The 24396-nt window shown below is 36.7% G+C and overlaps 1 protein-coding gene across 2 annotated transcripts in view; it reads right to left on the bottom strand.

The window, feature by feature from the left end:
- Positions 1–24396, bottom strand: part of NDST3 (N-deacetylase and N-sulfotransferase 3) — a 142428-nt gene that overhangs the window by 66544 nt on the left and 51488 nt on the right. For both annotated transcript variants that reach the window (XM_027773668.1, XM_027773667.1), the window contains exons 4-5: positions 18374–18559; positions 12049–12177 (exon numbers count right to left, since the gene is read on the bottom strand). In XM_027773668.1, the coding sequence (XP_027629469.1) occupies positions 12049–12177; positions 18374–18559 (315 nt within the window). The remainder of the gene's footprint in view (positions 1–12048; positions 12178–18373; positions 18560–24396) is intronic.

Genomic DNA, 24396 nt, shown 5'->3' with positions numbered 1-24396 from the left:
TCCCTAAGATAGACCCATAGACGTGGAATCATAATATTAAGAGTACCAAGATTTTTCGAAGACTGACAAAGTTGGAAACCAGGAAATCTTAGCATCACAGTTTTGTACAGAGGACATTAAACCAAACCTCTCTGGGCATCTGTCTTATTTATGCCAGTAAATGCCTCAGACCTATGTTTTACTACAGATAGTGAATCTCACCTGGAGTGTGTTTATTTTCTGTTGCCAAATGCCATGAGCATATTCAAAAGGCCCGCTGATATTTTTGAAGCTTTGATGTCTAATGTCTACTAAACATGTAGTTTCTAATGAGACCTACGTTGTTATTATGGTGTTGTGGACACTTTACAAAAGAGGGCATGGAAGTACAGAGTAAACTCTGCGGGAGAACTGGGGTAGCATGCCCTTCCTCTGTTGGTCCAGGACCTTCACTGCTCACCGTCCCCCGTCTCTGGCTGTGAGCTCGTGACACAAAACTTCCCATAATCCTAACTTTACAGAGTTTGCCAGTTTGGAAGAAAAGGTGTAGCAGACCCACTCATTTTGGAAAGCAGAAGGCCCAATTATCTAGTTTAAAAAAGGTGTGACTAACACTTCACTTGAAAGCAGTATCATATGACCTTCAGAAGGACTCGCCATTTCACTGAGATCCAAGACTGGAACAACAGGAGCAAATATACCCAAGAAACATTAGCCTAAGGCAGCGAGCAAGAAAGTCAATGGGTTAAATCCTGCAAAATCGAACCTTGTTAAAAACCTACCGAGTCATTACATTGGGCAATCTAAGTCTTGAATATAATACAGTATCATATTCCTTAGAATTATGACTGAAGCTGAGTAGGAAGCATCCTAGGGAGAACAGCAAATCAGAGACATGTCTAATATGAGCATAACTGGGAACTTTCTTAAATTTTCACTGTTGGTCCTGAGTTTTCTCTCTTAGGTCAAACTTGCAGGCCTTTTGGGGGCTCATGAGAAATGATATAGCTTCGACTGAGTTCTTCTACTCATTTCTGACTACAGAGGAAGAAGTGAGTAGTAGGAATTGAAGTTTCGCATCAAGTCAGAAACCCTGTGAGAAATGTACACAAAGATTTAAACATGAGATATTTGAGATGCATCAATTAAAAATAGGATATTATAACAACTTGCTATTTCTAAAACCAAGCACAGTCATGGGGCTTTTGCACTTGCTGTTCTCTCTACCTGAAGGTGAACTAAGAGAGGAAAGGGTGAGGATTTTACAGGCCATGGTAAGGAGTCTGTTCCTGACTCTGAAGAGGGAGAATTGAAGTTGTGAGCAGACAAATAATGCCATCTGACTTACATTTTCTCCTCAATTATTTGACAAACCTTTAATAGCTATAGAAAAGGCAAATAATTAGTACAATAAACATTTGTGTAGAGATTATTTATTCTCTTTGCCTAAGTTTCACTAAATTTGCTTAATATTTCTGTTTCTTTCTCTTTAAATATCTTTTATTTTGCTGAATTGCTTAATAATAAGTTGCAGATACCAAGACACTACCAGTAAATGTTTCAGCACATGCTACTGTGGACTAAGTTCCTTTTATTTTATACGATTACATGCTATCTATTGCATATTTTGTCATTATGTAACTAAAATATCATTATCACACTTAAGAAAACTGGTTATTAATTCGATGTCACCTATTATATGGTCCAGTTTCCCCAAATGCCCCATAATTGTACATGGTAAATTTTGTTTTCTAAAGATGGATACTACAATTTTGCTTTCTTCTGGAACTTTGTCATTCTTCTATAAAAAGGTGTTCTAGTCCATTCTGTACTAATAACAAAAAATATCTGAGTTTAGGCAATTTAAAAGAATAGAGGTTTATGGAGCTCATGGTTTGGAGGTTGAGAAGTCCAAGAACGTGGTACTGGCATTAGTGGGCATCAAAAGATGTGGCGATAGGGATCAGCAGTTGGTGTAATGGCTATGTCGCTGGACTCCCATGTAGCCGACCGTGGTTCAGGTCCTGGATCCAGTGACTTAAATTCATGCCGGGCGTGTGTGTGTGTGTGCCCAAGATCCCAAGAGGAGAATGGAGGAGAAGGCATTGCAGCGTGGTCATCCCCCCAGGGGATGATTTTTTGCTTTCTGTCTCTCTGTCTCTCTGTCTTTCTGGTGAGCACATGCGCCCTATAGTAGAAACCTCTCCAAACAAGAAAGAAAGAAAGAAAGAAAGAAAGAAAGAAAGAAAGAAAGAAAGAAAGAAAGAAAGAAAGAGAGAGAGAAAAAAACAAAAAGATGTGGCAAGCAGCACATGAGATAGCAGGAGCACACGTGTCTGTATCATCTCATTCCTTTTCCTGATAAACACACTAGTGTTTCCGGTGGGGATATCCACCCTGAGAACCTTATCCAGTCCTAATCACCTATCAAAGCCTCCATCTCATAACCCCAAATTGGGTTAAGTTTCCTCTTAATAACTGCACAATACAACTAAATTCCAACACATGAACTTATTCAAGCCATAACAAGACGGAACCTGATTTGAAGGTGAGCAGGGTTTCGTGACAGTGGAAGTGAGATACTGACTTCTGCCTTACTGGCTGCAGCACTTAATGGAACCCTAAAGCAGTATGATTGCCTTAAGGCCTCCCTGCTGTGAGGAAGCCCCACAGACTCATGCAGAGAGATGACATAGAAGAGCTCTCAGACTACATGAGGAGATGCTCACCAGATCTTGCTGCTCCAGACACCGGGTTTTCCTGCTCAGTTACCAGCCTGTGGCAACCGCGTGGGGAACCCAGAGTTAGAATCACCACATCTAGCCCTTACCAAATTCTAACCAACAGAAACTATGAGAGATCATAAAATAATCACTGTTTCTGTCTTTTGGGTATTCTGTAACCCAGTGGTAATAACCAGAAAAATGAACTATGACTTTTATAGGTGTATTTTTTTAAATTCTAGATTTAACAAAGGGATAAGTTTGTAAATTATATCATTATGTCTTTTAGTTTCTTTTAAACTAGAATAGTTCTACTCCTTTTTTTTTTTTTTTAACATAATGGTCTTTATTTTGGAAAGCCCAGGACATTTCTCATATAGAGTATGTCACTAGAGTATGTTCTTCATGATTAGATTGATGTTAACAATGTACTGTCAGGGGGTCAGGAGGTGGCATAGTGGTTAAGGCGCTGGACTTCTACATGGCCAATTATGGTTTGAGTCCTGGACCTGGCAGCTTGAAAATTATGCCATTCACTTGTGTGTGCATGGCCAACATCCCAGGAGAAGAATGGAAGGGAAGATATTACAGTGTGGTCATCCCACCTTGAGTGTGATTTCTCACTTTCCCTTTCACTGTCTCTTTCTGTATCTCTCTGGTAAGCACCCACACCCCATAACAAAAACTTTTTTTTAAAAAAAAAGTACTATCAAGAATATTAAAAGTTGGTTTTTTTTTTTTTTTTTTTTTTTTTTTTTTTTGCTATAGGATGCATGTGCTCACCAGAGACAGCAAGAGAGTGAGAGGGAGAAATCACGTCCCAGAGGGGATGACTGTGCTGAAATCTCTTCTCCTGCATTCTTCTCTCAGGACTTTGAGCACACAGACATGTGCCCTATGTAATTTTCAATCTTCTGGGTTTTGAGCTCAAACTATGCAGCCGGTCATGTGAGATCCAGTTGCCTAAATTCCCACACCACCTACTGACCCTCTCCTTCATTTTTGAAAGACAGTTTTGCCACATAGAGTATTCTCACATTCTTGGTTCACAATTTTTCTTTTCTTTTAGAATTCAAATATACCTTCTCTCTTCCTTCTGTTGTGGATGGTTTCTGGTGTGAAAGCTCTCTTGTTTGTAATTAGTCATTTTCTTCTTTCTGCTTTCAAAATCCTTTGTCTTTCAATATTGACGTTTTGATTATAATGTTTGTTGGTATGGGTTCTTCCTGATTTGAATTCGTTGGCTTTCTTAAATATGAATGTCCACTTACTTTCACAGATTTGCGATGTTTTCGGCCATTTTGTGGTGCTTCAAGGACTGCCTAGTATCAGGTTTTCTTAGGAAGTTATTCCACTATTGGCGATGCTAAATTTGACCACTTGGTTAAAGAAAAAAACCTGCCACATTTCTCCTTTATAAAGGGGAATTTTTCTCTTTATATTTAATAAGCACTTTACTTACAAAATGAAACTTCAACAGTGTGAGTATGCTCTTTCCCACTGGTCTTTTATCCAATAGTTTAAACAACCATGGATGATCTTTGCCTGAATCAGTTGTTGTCATTAGTGTTTCCAAAATGTTAATTTTTCTACCATTCTTTCTGCATTTAGTGGCTGACATTCTTCTCTGTAGAAGAATTCCATTCTTTCATATTTCGAGTATGTCTATGATCTCACTTTTTTTGATGTTCAAATTGCCTCAAATTTAGTTATCAAGAGCCTTTCAAGCTGATTTCTGTCCCATTTAATACAATCCTGTTAGTCTGAGTGTTTCCTTTTTCTGACACAAAGTGTTCCAGACTCCATTTGTACTTTCCATGGCCCTGACTTCAAGTTGGACTTTCTCTAAAAATCCCAGATACTTTGGGGGAGAAATAGTATTTAGGAATTAAAGTCTGAGCACTAGCTGAGCTCTTTCTACTGAGTGTCATTGATTTGAGGCTTTATCAATAGACAGAGTTAGGAAACCTTAAATTCCTATTAATCTTCTTGTTTCAAAATCAAATACAATGATTTCTCCTTATTGTTCTCCTTTTAATATTTGTATCCCTTGTTTTACAGTGAACACTTAGTCCCCAACAGCTTTGATGTATTTATTTTGTCTATCATACAATACATGAAAATTTTTAGAGTTATAACAAAAATTCCACAACCAAAAATATATCACTGAGTTTGAAAATTTTTTTTTTTTTGAGAGATTTTCACTGTAGGGCATGTGCGCTCGCCAGACAGACAGAGAGAGACATAGAAACAGAAAGCGATAAATCACCCCCCAGGGGGGATGGTCACGCCGCAATCCCTTCTCCTCCATTCTCCTCTCGGGATCTTGGGCACGCACGCACACGCGCCCGGTGTGAGTTTTAAGCCACCGGGTCCAGGACACGAACCGCGGTTGACTACGTGGGAGTCCAGCAACATAGCCATTACGCTAACTGCTGGTTCCCAGAGTTTAAAATTTTTATGTGGATTGCTGTCCCTATGTTTCACTGAATGTACAAAGTCAGAATAGTGTAGTCAAAGTTATTTTAATTTTTTTTGTAATGTATCAAATACATCTATTGATAGATTTGGTTGTCTTTAATTTTCAAGTTTATTCTCCACCATCATCCTTTTCCACTCATTATTTTTACTATGTGAGACATTGCATGGTTCAAAATCAAAGGCATACCAAAATGTTGTAGTCAGTGAAATATTCTTCGCAGTCACCTTCCCATTCCATTGTTCTTATCTTACTCATACCTACAGGCAATTATCTTATTACTATTTTTTACTGTATCCTTCTGGGATTTCTTTTCACACAACTAATCTAATATTAATGTGTATTCGAGTTGCTCATCTATTTTTTTTTCTTAATATATTGTGGAAATCATAGTATAAGGTCTTCCTTTTTTTCTTTTAGTGTACACAGTATTCTCTTGTGTGGCTGTATCACTGATTATGTAACCTATGTCTGAAAGAAATAGATTCTATGATAATTACTGGTTTACAGTAGAGTCCTGATAGTGGAATTGCTAAAGCAAAGAATAAGCATGTGTGTAGATTTTGCTGCAGTTAGTGAGATGTCGCTCAATTTTTCTCATTAGGGGTTCCACCATTTTGCACACCCTCTAGAACATATGAAAAAATATGTTTCCCACAGTCTTGATAACAGAATGTTTCATCAAGTAATATTCTGTCATCAGCTAGATAAGAAATAGTGCCTCATTATGGTTTAACTTTGAATTTTTCTTATTGTGAGTGATACTGAGCATATCATCATAAATTTAACGGCTTTCAAAAGGTCCCTCTGGTTGTCATGTTAAGACAGAATGAAAATACAGTAATTCAAAACCTGTGAAGTCATGAGAATTCTGTTGTTATGTACTTCCAGGGTAACCATATTTTCTTTCAAATTAAAGAGATAATGCCCCTGTAGACAGGGAAGATTAATGCATTGTCATTTACTTAGAACCTATTATGTGCTGAAAACTTTGCAATATATTATGAATATGAACTAGATTAAGACCTGATCAAGGAACTCAAAAACTATCAAAATGTTAAGAAAATTGAATGTAATACTATGGGCAAATTATGTTAGGGCTAAGCCTGGGTTCTCTGAAAATACGGAGAAACATGAGAAATCAAAGTAGAGGTTTGGAGAATGTTTTCTGTAGAGAAAAAGATGATATACATACTCAGGTTTGTAATCTAACTTGAGGCGACGGTACTTTAAGACACAATATTTGATAGTAAGTTGTGTGTAGGAAGCTACAAATTATTCTGTATGGGTGGAGTGAAGGGTGCATATAGGAGATTATTGATTAAATAAGGAATAACATAATCATTTAACTTACCTATTTTCTTAAATTTCTTAATATCCATTTTAGTGACTTGACTTTCATCCTACTCTTGTTTTTTCTTTACTGTGGAGGTCAAAAAGACTTAATCTTGCTTTTTTCTGTTTTTTTTTTTTTTTAATCTCACAGTGGCAAGTCAGTATGTCACACAATGGTCAGTAGTGAAGAACATTAATAACAGAAAACTGGCACTGATGTGGAGGATAGCAAATGAATTAAATAAAAAGTTTTGGCTTTATAAGTTCAAATGTATTATCAATTTATAAATAACAAAATTTATTGATTGAAGATAAAAAGTTATTAATTTTTTGTTTTGATTGTATTTTTTCTTTCTTTTTTCTTTTTTCATTCAATCGCTATGTATCATTACAGCATGCCAAATGAATTTTCCCATCATGAATGCACTGTATATTGGTTCAGTCAAAGATATTACCATATATATTATAAAGTACATTCTACACTTTCCCTTAGCTATACTTGCTTATTACAGTTTTTCTGAAAAGCGCTTTTATTTTAAACCCAACACATAGATGGGTTGTTTTTTTCTCCTAGGTAATGCCCTGAATTTGATCTATTTATTTATTTAGAGAGATTTTTGTTATAGGGTGTGTGTGCTCACCAGAAAGATGAAGAGAGAGAGAGAGACAGATCACCCCCTGGGGGGATAGCCATGCCACAGTTCCTTCTCCTCCATTCCTCTCTTGGGAGTTTGGGCATGGATGCATACAAGCCTGGTATGAGTTTCAAGGCGCTGGGTCTGGGACCAGAGTAGTAAGCCATGTGGGAGTCTAGCAACATAACCATTATGTCATCTGCTGGTCCCAGTGCCCTGAAAATTTTAATTATTCACATATTTTCCTAGTACCAGGAACTGGGTCATACTGAGAAGTAATATGTGTCACAGTAAGGCCAATTTTCCCAGGAATACAGAAGTGGTATAGATAGTAGCAGAAATACTAGAGTGAGGAAAGACGGGGTTCTCATCACAATACTATGGACATGACCTTGAACAATCATCTCACTGTGACTCTAGTTCCTCATCTAAAATTAGGAGATTGAACAGATAGACAGATAGCCTTTCTAGTCTGCTCCATCTTTAACAGTCCATGGTTCTAGGTCGGCCTAATTCATCATAGCTTGTGAAAACCTGCTGAATATTTAGAATTGCAAAGTTTCTAAATCTTACTTTGTAAGCAGAGAATTTGACAGATTGTAGTTTTTTTTTTTTTAATTGGATTTGCTTTTATTCACATTTGGACATGCTATAAAGCCAGTCATGCTTCTGAAACATAACTCTTTATGCATTTAATCATTTAAAGAGTATTTACTGGCCTCTTATTAGATTAAAACCATTTACTTACATGCAATGAAAGCACAAAGATAAAGCGTTCATAGATAACCATGTAATAAGAATGCCCTCTCTGCCCCCACCCATAGAAGACAGGTATCTACAAATAATCACACAGCAAGGAAGGTATTAGGCAGCTTATGAGACTTACAGGAAGAGAGCAATTGGAACTGAGTTTAGACTTTAAGAGAGGAAAGGCTTCGCTGACTCATGCATGATTCTGGCAATGTGAAAGTCCAAGGGCATTACAAAGTGGAGGTAGGAATCTGAGCAAAACAGCTGTCCCTAAATTTCTGCCTCCTCTGGTCTCCTCTCCCCTCTTATCAACAAACTAGATTTCAGATATAGGGGCCTCATCCTAATGAACATCTCATACTCAAAGACATCATGAAAGAATTAAGTTTTCATTTACCAGCTTTATAATACGACCAAGTCCCAATACATGGATTTTGAGGGAGCATTCAAACGAAAGCACTGATAAAAGCTCTTGTAGTACCTTGACATTATGTTGCTGGGGGGGAAGAAAATTCAAAACCCTCATTATTTAAAGTTATGCTGCTTATACTATATATACATTCTTATATAAATATAAAATATATTTATATATATACAATATGTAAATATATTTATTTTATATAAATACAAGATATGTACATATATTTATTTTTATTTTCAACTCAAAAGTATTTGAAGTATGTAAGTGACTTATTCCAATATTCATCTATCTTTTTGTAATAAATGATAACTTCATTCGGTATTCTCAGAAAATGGTGCTTCTAATTGAGTTCTAGGGTATTACTTAAGCTTACAAGGGCTATCTTTCAAATCCACTATAATGAAAGTTTCTATCTTTCCTGCAGCTAATATATATCTTGAGTCCCTCATTTTTTTTCTCATTCTTATTCTGACCTAATAAAGAATATCATCTGCTAAATTATTAGCATATTTCACTATACTTGGACTTTTCTAAATTTTAACACAAACCTTATCCAAACATTTAATTTCAAATGTAAAATTCATGAGACACATGGCACTACTCTTTACTTCATTCTGCAAGACAGACATCACTAATGACAGCATCTTCCTTTTGGCTAGACATGGAGTCTAGATGTAAGCTTCTCAACCACATGTCTCTAGGTAAGTAAAATTGCTTCTAAAAATTGGGGCTAGTGAGCCAGGTGAAGTTACTTTTAGATTCTTGTCTGCCCTATGCTCTGTGGCAAGATTTGTCACTTATTTTAAATCCAAGTATTTATCTGGAAATAATTGTCTACCAGAAGTTTTCTGAATCAGGGAAGAACAATTCTGTAGTCACTGTGCCCCATTTATTGCATATGGATATCTTTACAAGCCAAATAAAATTGTAAAATATTATTGATAAATTCCTGAAAAGTAGCAAGGTTTGCTAAAGAGTTTGCTCAGTTAGTCCAAATGAGTGTCCAAAGTTAGCACAAGCTTTCTTCTAAGTTTCTTTTATATTATAAAAATAATCTGGTTTTTAATAATGAAATACATATTTCTTATCACCCAATGTGTGAAATTCTTAATATAATTTCATCATACATAAATTATTTCATTTAAAATTTCTTCCATGTTAAATGAAACACATTTTGCTTTAGAAAGTTCTAAGTTAACAATATAACCAGGAACTTGTTAAGCACCTAAGTAACTGTTGGTTAAAAGAATGAATAGTTATCTGTAGTCCTATTGCTCTATGAAGAAGGGAAATACAAGCAAACAGAATTTTATTGATAAGAGATTAAAGGATCTTAAAGTCATTGGTGAAAACGTTAGAATTATGAGAGTATTTTATTTGAGTTGTCAGTTCATTCAGCTTGTGTATTACTGACTGAACTGAGAAAAAAGAAAAGAAAGGACTGGGACCAGCAGTTAGCGTAATGGCTATGTTGCTGGACTCCCATGTAGTCGACCACGGTTCACGTCCTGGACCTGGTGGCTTGAGACTCACCCGGGCACGTGTGCATGCGAGCCCAAGATCCCAAGAGGAGAATGGAGGAGAGGGGATTGTGGTGTGGCCATCCCCCCTGGGGGGTGATTTCTCGCTTTCTATCTCTCTATTTCTCTCTGTCTGTCCGGTGAGCACATGCACCCTATAGCAAAAACCTCTCAAAAAAAAAAAAAAAAAAAAAAGGAAAAAAAAAGAAAGGACTATAAGGTGACTCAGGATACTTTCCCATTTATAAAAAGTAGATAAGTTATAGGACCAGCAGAAGACATAATGGTTACATCGCTGGATTCCCATATGGTGACTATGGTTCGAGTCCCAGATCTAGCAGCCCAAAGGTCATACCGGGCACATGTGTGTGCATGCCCAAAATCCCGAGAGAAGAATGGGTGTGAAAAATTGCAGCATGGCCATCCTCTTGTGGGAGTGACTTCTCACTTTCTGTCTCTCTGTCTCTCCAGTGAGTGCATGTACCCCATAGCAAAAATCTCCCTTAAAAAAAAAAAAGAAAAGGATAAATTAGTTGAATCAGATTATTTCTGATATATTAATCAGAATTATTTACATTTTGGGGGTATGAAGGTTGATAAACTTTGAAGAGGCCAAATGCCAAATGACTAATTTACATATGTAGTCAATTTTGGAATACATATGCAAATTTTGTCTAAAGTCAAACTACGCTTCTATTTTCTAGGGCTAAAAAATAAACAGTTATCAAATACAAGTAGATGATGAAAAATACCTGTGATTTTATTTGCAGGACCTGTAAAATAAGGTAAAAAAAGAGGTCTTTCAAAATTTATTTTATGGATTTCTATCTTTTCATTATTTATTTATTTTTTAAGAGAGAGAGAGATTTTTGCTATACAGCAGTAGCATTCACTGAAAAGAGAAAGTTAGAAATCACTCCCTGGGGAATGACCATGCTGCAGTCCTTTCTCCTCCAGTCTCTTCTCAGGATTTTGGGCCACACACACATGCATCCGCTGTGAGTTTCAAGTCATTAGGTTTGGGACTCAAGCCACAGTTGGTCATATGGGAGTCCAGCACCTTAACTACTATGCCACCTACTGGTCCCATGGATTCCTATCTTATTCAACTTTTCTACTGAAAAATTTTATTTTTTCACATTTGAATATAATTACATTCCTTCATCCTGGATATTGCTAATACCAGGGGTAAACTCATACATCAGATAAGTAAACTTAGCTTTTCTATTTTTATGGGAGGAATTTTTCAGAAGGAAATTAAAATCCCATCTTTTTTGTACCCAACTTATTCAATTAGTGCTCCCTTTGCTGCACAATTTCATAATGCTTGCCTCCAGGGGAAATATGTGCAAATGGGTCATTGTAGAATCAGCATACAATTGTTAAGTAAAGCAGGAAGAGCAGCAGCTCCTTGCACAGGGTTCTCCTCCTCAGCCTTTCCCTAGCAGGATAAGGTCTAATGTGAATGTAAGACATAAAAGCATATTTGCTATTTCCTCAGCCATTTTCTTTTTCTTTTTTTTATTTTTCATTTGTTTTGGTGAGGTTTTTGCTATAGGGCACGTGTGCTTGCCAGACAGAGAGAGACAGAGAGACAGAAAGCGAGAAATCACGCCCCCCAGGGGGGATGGCTACATTGTAATCCCTTCTCCTCCATTCTCCTTCCAGGATCTTGGGCACGCACACACACGCGCCCGGCGTGAGTTTTAAGCCACCAGATCTGGGACGCGAACCGCGGTCAACTACGTGGGAGTCCAGTGACATAGTCATTACGTCAACTGCTGGTCCCCCCTCTGCCATTTTTTTTATACATCTGCTTTGAATAGGGGGTGAAAAAGAATAGTAGTGTTAATAGTCACTCTAATGAAAAAAATGATCCTCAGTCAATACAGAAGTGTTTTAGTGGTTGAGTTTGTTCTCCATAAGAGCAAGAATCTCTGAATTCTGCCCACTCTCCAGTACACAGAAGGATCTGCTGGGGCACTTCCCTGATCCTGCTGTAAGTTCCTCATGTAACTGTGACTTACAGTTTTGTTTGTCCCTGTGTCTAGGTGTGGTTCCACTGAGATTTTACTACTGCCTTAGAGCTAGAACTGCGTATTGATTCTGGCTAATAAGTACTCAGTCCTAGTCTCTTCGTCAGGGTACATTTTCATCCATGCTGTCATGTTCATTGCTTTTCTGGAGAATAACTAAAAGTACTTACTGGGTTGAGGACCACTGTGAAGAAAAGTTCACCTCCTTGGATACTCTTGTCTAGTTCTTTAGGGCCTCCTGGATATTCTTTGTAGAAAATTGTGTGGGTGAAAAGCCCACATGTTTGTCTTGGGAGGACCTGAAGGAAAAATGAACAAGTTAGGAAAAAGTTCTTTTCAATCAATTAATTGTTGAAACTTAAACATTTTTCTCCTGGGAGGTGATACACAAGCTGGGGCCATTATTCAGCCCTAACTAGGGACTGGAAAACCTTCATGCTCTGGAAAGACAGGATGATATTGGAACAGAAGGAATAGTGAGGAAAGCTGTAATGTCTTAAAACTAAAATAGGCTTTGCATGATTTTAGCTGGTTATTTACTTTAACTCTCAAAATCAGTAGTTCTGTTAGGAAACTAGTATAGTCCAGCATCTTAAGAAATAATAATAATAAAAAAAGCAAAAACAAGACTTTAAAAAATTGGAATTGCCTGTACCAAATTATAATTCTAGTAGGCAAAAATGTTAAGTATAACACTTCTCACCTGCATTAGAAATGAATTCAATTACCAACTTAATGTTCTTCTTAGGAAATGACATTTCAAATTAGAACAAATATTTGAAACGCAATTCACAGTATCTGCTCTAGTCTGAAAGGACTACTGCAGGCTACAGTAATTGACACACTTTCTAAGTGTGATGCCTGTCGGTTCCAAAAGTTAGAAGAGGGTTATTCATTTGGTTAGTAATTTTTAGACAGTGTCACAAACAAAATGATAAGAAGTCACTCAGTAAAAGGTCTTCTTTTCATCCTATTTGCTTCAATTATACACTTTTGTGATAGGGACTTAAAAAATTTTTTTTGACAGCTTTCCTGGTATAACATCAATACAATTATAAAAGGCAGTGTGAACTAGAATGTACAAATGGCACAGTCTACAGCTAACTCTTATGTAAGGACTTCATGATAACTTGTGCCTGGCACTATACACTTGAAGTAGCAGAAAATTAGAGAATATGCTTTGGAAAGCTACACATTTTACAGAATCACATATGGGCAGGTCCTCAGCTTATTGTTCAAAGTAAATTGATCTCCATTTTTTGTCTCAACTCTTAAAGCACATTTGGGAGGCCAGCAGGTGGTGTGGTGGTTAACGGGCACTGGCCACGGTTGGAATCCTGGACCTGGCTGCTTGCATTCTCACTTTTTCTCTCTCTCTTCACCCCCCTCCTCCCCCACTCTGGTCAAATAAAAATAAATAAATAAGAATAAATAAAGTTAGATAAAATAACTTAAAAAAAAATTTTTTTTTTGAGAAGTTTTCGCTATAGGGCGCATGCGCTCGCCAGACAGACAGAGAGAGACAGAGAGACAGAAAACGAGAAATCACCCCTCCAGGGGTGATGGTCACACTGCAATCCCTTCTCCTCCATTCTCCTCTCAGGATCTTGGGCACGCACACACACACGCCCGGTGTGAGTTTTAAGTCACTGGGTCCGGGACATGAACTGTGGTCAACTACATGGGAGTCCAGCGACATAGCCATTACACTAACTGCTGGTTCCCAGATAAAATAATTTTTTAAAAAAGCACATTTTGGTTCAATAAAGGCTTTCAAAATATTATCTCTCTAGGATTTTCCGTGTTTTGCAACCCTATATGAATATGTTAGTTCTTTTTTCTTTAGTTTGATTATGTATTGTAATGAATTTTAATCTAATTCATGGAAAGTTTTATTAAAATATAATCCTCAGCTCAATCAATACATTTTATATCACTATAAAAGTCAAAATTCTAAATATCTTCCTTATTTTGGTAAATTGGTAAAAATCACATCCTTATTTTTGTAAATTGGCAAACATCATACATAGGCTATTGTATGTTGAAGAGATAGTTAAATGAACTTTAGTTGAAAACACAGAGTATTAGTTGTGGTAATATCTATTTTAAAAGTATGCATTCCCGTAATATTAAGTATGAAATTCATAACAAAGAATTAAATGCAAGGCATCCATTCTAATTGAATTATTGATTAAGCATATTTCCAACTATTCTTAGAAATGCCATTTTCCTGGTTAGTAAAACTTTATGATAGGTCCTCAAAAAGTTCATAAAAAATAAATATATTATGAGAAAAGTATGCATGAATTCAACCTTTTTTGCATCAAAGTAAACTTGTACTTTCAGTTTTCTCACTCTTATTAACTTTTGAAAGTCCTTCTTAGTTATTCATTTATTTAACAAATACTTATTCCCCTAGCGTTGGAACTAACTCTAAGTTAGTGGCACTACTATGGATGAGCATAGAGTGAGTTCCACGCTTTCATGTCGGTTCCATATGCTAGTTCCATGCTAGTCCATGTGGCAGAACACAAAGATGCACATTTTCTACTCTTGAAGGTTTTAAGATACAGCCAGGGAAGGTGTACTACTCCAAAGCTAAATAGTAAAATGCCATCCTGTGATTAATGCTAGCTTTGTGTTACATTTTAAGAGTGTGATTCTGACTGAATCACTTTTATGATTCAGTTTGAATATCTCACTTGCAAAGTTATGGAACACATACTGAGTTGTCCTTGGACTTGACTGCTGAGGTGACTCTATGAAAAATGGGGCTGGAAGTGAAAAGAAATTCAAGTTTTATCTACTTCTCAAATTATTTGAGTTTATCACACCATAGAGGCAGTGTCCGACTCTGTACCCTGGTTTCTAGAAGAACACTCCTGTTAAGAGCGTAAGTGTAGCTGTGAACCCTAGGAGAGTCAGTGAACCACTGCAGGAGGCTGAGACAACCAGGAGTGTGATCAGGGTCATATTCATTCTTTTGCTCTTCGAATGCAACGCTACGAGGGACTGAACTTATTTCTTGAAACAACTCTCTCATGCTAGAGAGGAGTAAGAGACCCTTTAGGCATTCTCCTGTGGACTGCCCTCTAGACACAGTTGTAACACTATCAAATTCCAACTTTGGGACACTGATGAACTCCTGAATACCTTATCGTTGCTAAAAATAACTGGGAGGTATTTATGAAAGCCACAGTTAAGACAAATCTTGGCCAGTGGGACCTAAAGCCATTATTTTGTACTTAAGACCTCAACTAACAGCAACTGCCAATATTCTATACTTAAGATCTCAACCAGGAGCAGCTTCCAACAAATGCCTCTCGGAGTTACTGGTGAAGACCACCTAGGGTGCTGTCAGCATGATTAATGGGAATCTCTACCAGTGTGTGTCTCCATTAGACATTGTAAGTAGGTAGTCAGGATGTGCAATCTATTTGCTTCAAGGTTTCACTTTTACAACCAGGAGTTTAAGTAAAGAGTCCTGGTTTTCCAAATAAAGATAAAAAGTGCCTCATTGAAAATGCAATATGACTGGAGGTCCAGAGGTTCTGGTTATGACTCATACATCTTTATTCTCGTTGGCCTTTTTGTTCCTGGTGGCATTACAAGATGGCGTGTTATAAGAATACAGAAGAGAGTAAGACCAGTAAGGCTTGAATTAGGTATTGAGCTGCTATATATCAAGGTGATTTACATTCAATTGTATGAGCCATGAAGTTTGATATTGAAGAATAAAGGGAATAGATATGTGCAGAAAGTCAGTCGAAGTGGAAAGTATGACAAAAGCATGAAAAACACAATACTGTTGTAGGCACCTTTTAGTTGGAATGAGTCTATGGGAAGTAAAAAGTAGAAAGGTACAGTTGGTCCAGGTTGTAGAACTAATCAATGTTGGTAAGACCAGGATGAAGGCACCATTTTAGAAAGATTAAAAGATTGGCACTGTCCATGGGATAGACTACAGTGGGGAGGGATGGTAATGGTAGCTGGAAATAGACAAGGTAGGAACCAATACCACAGTTAGAAGATGAGTGTCAAGGCAAGGAGTTAAGATGGTGGCTGTGGGAAAGGAAATTTAAAAAATATTAATTAGTCATTTTAATTACCAGAAGGCATGTGTGTTTGACAGAGAGATAAAGGGAAAGGAAATTAGAGGGAGAAAACACTCCCATTGGGGTGTGGTCATGCTGCAATCCTTTTTCTTCCATTTCTATATCCTGCCAGAATTTTGGGCACATGAACATATGAGCTGCCAGGGCTAATATTTAACCCATGTGTTCGGCCATGTGGGATCTGGTTTCCTCAACCATTAGACTATGGGGTCAGCCCAGTAATGAGATTATTGTTGTAATATGGAGACTGATTGGAAGAGGGGGGGGGTTATTGTGATGTCTGAATAATAGAATGGATTAGGGATTGCATAATCAACAGCTGGTTTGATGGGAAGATAATAAGGTCTGATTTGATTTGTCAATGGATCATTCAACAAAAGTATCTCATGTCACACAACAAAACATGGGTGTGACCTAAAGCTCATTCCTCAGTTCCCTACTCTTTGCCATCTCTTTTAAGGAAGACATATTAGCTCTTGAGATCTTTACTCGCACTTCTATTTGGATGGCTTCTAGCCCTGTCTTCTCTCTCACTGCATAATCAACTGCCTGCCGAACATTTCCCAACTGCAAATTCTCATCCAAGAGCCCACAAACCAAATATAGAGTTTCCATGGATTGCTGCAAAAATGGAACCACAGGGACAGTTCTATCAAAACAAGAAATCTATTAGAACCTTTATTACTTGCAAGAGTCATGCATTTATAATACAGGTAAAATGTATTTTCAGGAGAACTGAAAAATGAACACATCTCATGGGACATATCCAAGCAGGCTCTTTGGCAGTACAGAGAGAAACAAAAACAAAAGAGAACACTGACTAAAGTCTTTAGAGACTTAAGTTTGCTATTCAACTAAGACTACATGATTTTAAAATGACAGTAGACCATTGAATATTTTTAAATTATTAACACAACCCAGGACTTCTAGACTCTCTCTGGGCAGAAGGTTGGCAGCTTGAGGCACAGTATAAGTTCATTTTCAGAACAGAGGAAGGGCAGGACGGGATAAAATGTGGCAGTTATGTCCCCATTTAGCCTTTACAACATCTTTTTATTGAGGGAAAAGTCAAGAGGGGATTGGTCCAAGTTAAATGTCATTATCCACTCTCTAATTTTTGCAGACATTGGAAAAGTGTCTGAAAAAAGTCAGTCACACCTAATTCTTGAGGGCAGACATCTGTTCAAACATATCAGTTTGACAGAGAGCTATGGCAGCTCCTTGCATAGTGTTCTTCTTCATGATGTTCCTTCCTAGTGTACAAACCTAAATTTAGGAGGCTCATTTCTAGCTTTATCAGCACTTTACTTGAATTTTATGATTTGGAAAAAGATTAATGCTAAGTCTGTGTTCCCTGAGTTCATGTGTTGCAAACATAGTCCTCAATGCAACAGTGGAGAGATGGGGTCTAATAAGAGGTGATTAGGTCAATGCCCTCATGAATGGGTTATTTTTGTTATTGTGGGAGTTGGTTGGCTTTTTGTATGAGTGGGCTTTTTATAAAAGCCAAATTGGTCCCCTCCTGCACTTGCTCTAGCATGCTCTCCTGCCTTTGCACTACTGCCATGGGATGACACAGCAAGAAGACCCTCCCAGGTGTAGCCCCTTGATCCTGGACTACTTAGCCTCCAGAACCATGAGCTAACTAAATTCCCATTTTTCATAAATTATCCAATATGTGGTATACTGTGATAGCAGCAGCCATTTGGACAAAGACAATTAGGATTTAATTACTTTGAGATGTCTCATAAAGTATGGAATAATAATGTATTTTGATAATATACATTTGCCACCAGTATGTAAAACAAAACAAAGCAAACAAAACAGAGAAGCTCTGGAGAGAATTAGGCAATGAATATAAATGATTTAATTAATATCATCTGTTATTTGTAGTCTATGTGTAACCATGTGTTAATGATTATGCATGACTTCACATGTGGCTTCTTGCTGCAAGTAGCTGAATTTTTTTTAGCTTGGCATAGTTCGACTGTCTTGTAAAAGGGCAATATGGCTAGTATAAAGGCAGTTTGTATTAGTTTCATGTGCTAAATAAATTTTTTGAAGACACGATGGCTTCTAAACATTATCTGTTAAGTTAGATGTAATATTTTCTTAGTACTTTAACATCAGTGACTGCTTACCACCGGTGTATTGGTAAAAGAAAACATTTTAAAGTTATTTTTGAAGAATTGAAAAGAAGAAATTTAAATGAAAACCTCCTTTGCTTAGATTTGACAGATATGCTTCCTGTAGCATGGATTTTTCCCCCTACAGTTCTACTTTTAACATTCCCTCTTCTCATTTGTTTTTTTCTTCTTCAAATGAGAAATGTAAATCTGGCAGAACTACTAGTACCCTACATACACCAGACAAAGCTTACCATGATGTTTTTGTGGATGAAGCCCCTCCGGTATCTAGCCGGTTTCAGATGTGGATATTCTTCTGTGCTCGTGATTTTAATATTCCAAACCTTCTTCCAGGCTTCGTAGAGCTGAACATGCACAGGGTAGACACCTGAATGGTGAGGGGCAACTGCATAGCCCATGTCGGTAGGAATGCCATGCTCCTAAAACCAAGCAAACATTACTTAGACTGAGCATGTACCTTTATTCTAGTCTCACTCAAGGGTTTTCAAATTCGTTTAAAGCTATCATTACAGGCATGCCTTGTGTTATGGTGCTTTGCTTTATTGTACTTGGCAGACAGTGCATTTTCCACAAATTGAAGGTCTGCAGCAACCCTATGTCCAAATCTGTTGGTGCCAGTTTTCCAATGGTATGTGCTCACTGTGTGTTTCTGTGTCACATTTTGGTATTTTTTGAACTATTTAAAGCTTTTTCATTATTACTATGTGAGAAAACCTCAATAAATTCATGGAAAAATGGAATTAAAAATGAGTTTATTTGGAGGAAAAAAATTGAAATCAATGCATAGGCTTTTCATAATACATATTTTCCATGAGCTGTCTGAAGATTATTTGTACCTATTATGGTGATTTGTGATCAGTGGTCTTTGAAGTTACTATTGCAATTGCTTTGGGATGCTATGAATGTGCTCATATAAAACTGCAAACTTAATCAATATATGTGTATGTTCTGACTGCTTCATCAACCACCATTCTTCCATCTCTGCCTCTCTTCAGTCCTCCCTATCCTCTGAGACACAACAACACTGGCATTAGGACAACTAGTACCTCTACAATGGCCTCTAAGTGTTCAAGTGAAATGAAGAGTTTCATATCTTTCACCTGAAATGAAAAGCTAGACCTTATTAAGTTTAGTGAGAAAATCACATTGAAGACCAAGATATTTTGGTCTTCAAGATAGTCTAAAACCTTAGTCCTCTTGAGACAAATAATTAGCCAAACTGTAAATGCAAACAGAAAGTTCTTAAAGGTAATTAAAAATGCTATTCCAGAGAAGACATGAATAATAAGAAAGCAAAACAGCTTTGTTACTGATATGGATAATATTTGAATGCTCTGTATTGAAGATCAAACCAGCTCCAATATTCTCTTAAGCCAAATCCTTACCCAAAGCAAGGTCTTAATTCTCTTCAATTCTACAAAGGCTGAGAGAAGTGAGGAAGCTACAGAATAAAAGTTTGAAAGTAGGAGAGGTTGGTTCATTAGGTTTAAGGAAAGAAGATTTCTCTATAATATAAAGGTTCAAGGTGAAGCAACAAGTGCTTGTGTAGAAGCTGCAGAAGATATAAAGACCATTGATGAAGGAGGCCAACAAAACAATAGATTTTTAAAATGGCATATTTACCAGAAGTAAATACTTTCAAAAAAAATTCTTTCTGTTTATTTTTAAAGTATATTTATTTATATTCTCCATGAATGAGAGAGACAGAGATAGAGACAGGGAGACAGAACCCCCCTCTTTAGACAGCCATCAATCATGGGCAAGCATGCGTTCACCATAATCAGAGAGGACTCAAACCTGGAACCTTCCCACATGGGTCAGCCTTGCAGAGCTTTTGAAATAAGATGCCATCTAGGATTTTCATAGCTAGAAATGAGAAGTCAATATCTGCTTCAAAGCTTCAGAGGACAGATGATTCTCTTGTTAGGGGTGAATGTAGCTGATGACCTTAAATTGAAGCCAAAGCACATTTACCATTTCAAAAATCCTACAGCCCTTAAGAATTATGCTAAATCTACTCTGCCTGTACCTCTTAAATGGAACACCAAAACCTGGATCGTGACACATCTGTATGCAACATGATTTGCTGAATATTTAAAACCTCATGCTAAAATCTATTGTCAGAAAATAAAATATTCCCTTCAAAATTTCACTGCTTGTTGACAATGCTCTTGGTCACCCAAGAACTCTGAGGGAGATGTACAAGGAGATTAATGTTGATTTCAGGCTGACTCACACAGTTCCCATTCTTCCACCTATGGATCTAGAAGCAATTTTTACTTTCCTGTCTTATTGTTGAAGACATACATTTCATAAGGTTGAAAACACCATGGATAGTGACTCCTCTAGTGGATCTGAGTGAAGCAAACTGAATATTTTCTGGAAATGATGCACCATTTTTATCCCATTAAGAACATTCATAATTCATGGAAGGAGGTGAAAATAGCAGCATTAATGAGATTTTGGAGAAAGTTGATTCCAGCCCTTCCTAAATGACTCTGAGGGGTTCAAGACTTTGATGGAGTCAGTAATTGCAGATGTGGTTAAAAAAAAAAAAAAAGAGCTAGAAGTAAAGTCTAAAAGTAGGATGGAACTGAATTACTTCCATGCCATGATAAAACTTTAATGAATAAGTTGTTTCTTATAGATGAGCAAAGAAAGTGATTTAGAAGGTAGATGGTAAGACAGCAGTAAAACGTGGTGCTCTGCAAGGCTGACCCATGTGGGAAGGTTCCAGGCTTGAGTCCTCTCTGATTATGGTGAACACATGCTTGCCCATGATTGATGGCTGGCTAAAGAGGGGGGTTCTGTCTCCCTGTCTCTATCTCTGTCTCTCTCATTCATGGAGAATATAAATAAATATACTTTAAAAATAAACAGAAAGAATTTTTTTTGAAAGTATTTACTTCTGGTAAATATGCCATCAGTGTTGTGTTGTTGAAATGATAACATAGGATTTAAAGTCTTTCATAAATTTAGTTGAAAAAGTCGTGGCAGAATTTGGGAAGGCTGATTCCAATCTTGAAACAAGTTTTACTGTCGATAAAATGGTGTCAAACAGCATCATGATCTACAGAAAAATCTTTTGTGCAAGAAAGATTCAATCAGTGTGGCAAACTTCATCTTTGTCATTTGAAGAAATTGCCACAGCTACCTCACCATTCAGCAACCACCAACCTGATCAGTCAGCAGCCTAAATTAATGTCAAGGCAAGACCTCCACCTAGCAAAAAATCACTACTTGCTGAAGGTTCAGATGGTTGCTGACATTTTTTGGGGGAACAATAAAGCAGTTTTAAATTGTTATGTACTTTTGTTAAGGCATAATGTCATTTTTTTTAGATATAATTCACATTTATAGGTGATAGTACTGTGTAAATATAACTTCTATATGTACTGGGAAGCCAAAAACTAAGTGTGACTTGCTTTATTGTGATATTTGACTTATAGTGGTAGTCTTGAACTGAACCTGCAGTACCTTCAAAGTATGACTGTACTTAGTTGCACGGTAAGATTAAAGTGGTAAATATTAAGAGCTCTACACTTCATGAAGCTTGATAGCTTTCTCCACTAGTCGTGATACTGATATATTTGTGTTTGAGAGGTGTCAAAACAGGACTAGTGATTTTAGTAAAAAATTAGAAAGTTTCCATTTGGTGCTTCCTTGTCCTAGCCACCTATTTTTCTACTGCTCATAATTTCAACAAGTCAACAACAAACACTTGCTACAAATGACAATGACACTCAAGTCTCCCTGCAAGTTCACCAACCTGTTGACAGGATTTTGTCTGCTTCACAGTTTCTATCAAATCTGTCACATTTGTGTTGATCTCTCAGCATGTGAGCCAGTAATAAACAATATCCCAACCTCAGAAGTACCCACTTTTGATTGGATAATGTAGTAAAATTCTATAGAGCGATTTTCTTTGACTCGAGGTCTTTCTAGTGAAAGTAGAAAGTAGACAGAGCTAAATATTGAGGGAACTTAGGTGATTTGAAATAAAATTTTTATAAATAAAATGAGTTCCATTAAAAGAAAAACAAATGAGCTTCCAAAGTGCACAGATACACACACACACGCACACACACACACATACACATGACTCATAGAATAAACAATCACATGTCACAATGCTTCTATTTAGCTGGTACTGCTCAGGTTCTATCAACTTTAAATATAAATCAATATGAAGTCAGTATTGTTTTGGAGGCAGCGTTGAACAATTCTGTATAATCGTTATTCTCCACCAGAGATGGCTCGTGAACCCTGATACAGTCTCATTGGCACAGAGGAAAATTGCACAGGCCCAGAGAAATGAAGCATGTCTTTTAAAAAAAGAACATCCATGGGTTCAGTGAGTGACATGCCTTTTTCTTTTTTTTCTTGAATTATTTTTATTTTTCTCTTTGTATTTTTCTAGCGCTTGGAAAAATCTTCAGAAGTTCCATTTAAATAGGCTTTATTTAAATGAGTCATAGCCTTTTTTATGTCAAAGAACAATTTCACAGACAGAGAACCATAGTACCAGGCTGCTAAATAGATTGAATTTGAGAAATATGCTACAGAGGGATACAAAAAAAGTTAAAGAAGTTTGCCTATCTTTCTTTTTCTCAAATCTATGTACTTTCTCTACTTCTATCATGATCATCATCACCTTGGCTCAATAAATCTTAATCCTATGGCCTTCTAGCAGAGGCTTCTATTCCTGCTTTTGCCTTTTTCCAAACCATTCTCAGCACAGCAACCTGAAGTGTGTGTGTTTGTGTGTGTAGTGTGTATGTATATATAAAATATGTACTTATAATAAATTTTGGGCTGTCAGAAAAGTCAGGATGCATTTTTGCATAGAAAAACATGGAAAAATATGTCATGACTTTCCCAATGACCTAATATAATTTATCAAGCAAAGAGTGACACTGTAGTCCTCAGAAAATTTCCCCCTAAAACTGGGGCCAGCAGGTGACCTGGTAGTTAAGGAGCTGGATTCTACATGGTAGATTCAGAGTCCCAGATCCAGTGACTTGAAAACCATGCCAGGTGCATGTGTCTATGTGCTCAAAACCCCAAGAGAAGAATGGAGGAACAGGGAATGCATTGTAGTCATCCTCTCTTGGGGAGGGGAGAGAGTTCTCACTTTCTGTCTCCCTCTGTTTCTCTCCAGTGAACACATGTGCCCTCTGGCAAACATCTAAAAAGAAAAAAGAAAAAAAGAAGAAGAAAAAATTCCCCCAAAACTAAAAGAATAAAGGAAAAAAAAATCACCATTTAGGTATTTGAGCAACACAATTTCCTTACTGAAGAAATCATTGGTTATTACTGTCTTGATAATAATTCTTTATTTAGACTCTTACTAGTAATTAAGAATGGTACATTACTTTTAATGTTTGTCTTTATTTCAATCTATCTGACTAGAAGAACCTTTTTTAATTTCCATTAATGACTGGGAGACCCATTACCTATTTTCCTATTTCACAGATTAGCAAGTAATGCAAACTAATATAAATTTTAAAAATTCACAAGGAAATGAAACAGACATTCTGCACTCTGTGGTGAAAAAAATAAAACTTTATTACAACATAATTTGGAATTACTTCCAAATGCTTTTCAGCAGTTCATTTTGATTGGAATGTTTCATTTCCTTGGTATATTGAAGTTCACGCTTTGGTTAACTATCTCATAGTACTGAGAATTTATACTTACAATTTACATTAGTTTAAGATAAAATTTCCCTGTATTTACATTTGAAGTTGTTTCTAGAAAACACTTTTTTTTTCCTACATTTTTACGTGGCTTCCTTAAAAGCTGTGATTAAGATCTTATTTCATAAAGAAATGTATGCATTGTTTCCTAGATGACAGGAGCAATTTCTGTTTTGAGAATGAAGGTAGAAGCTTTTAACGTAACATTACTACTCCAAGGAAGATGACTTCTTAACCTAGAACAAAACCAGGCAGGTCAGGAACTCTAGGTTAGGGAATTAAGGTTTGGTGCTACATGCTAAGATTGTTAAAGATTAGAATATGTTCTTATGATAAATGATGGTATTCACAATATAGTTTGAAATGAAAAATCTTGAAAGAATTACTGTAGCATAGGAATCTGATTTTTAATTTTTTTAATTATGAAATAAAGAGGTTTACAAGTAGTGCTTAAAATTCAAATGGAAAACTCTATGATTCTTTAAGATAATACTATGGCTTTAAAAGTAATCTTATATTCAGATGTTAAACATGACTGCCTTATTTCTAATCCTGAT

Source organism: Tupaia chinensis, unplaced genomic scaffold (genome assembly GCF_000334495.1).
Source record: "Tupaia chinensis unplaced genomic scaffold, TupChi_1.0 Scaffold000362_1, whole genome shotgun sequence".
Taxonomy (NCBI): Eukaryota; Metazoa; Chordata; class Mammalia; order Scandentia; family Tupaiidae; genus Tupaia; species Tupaia belangeri.
Note: the sequence above shows the minus strand (reverse complement) of the source record. Positions and strands in the feature narration are given on the sequence as shown.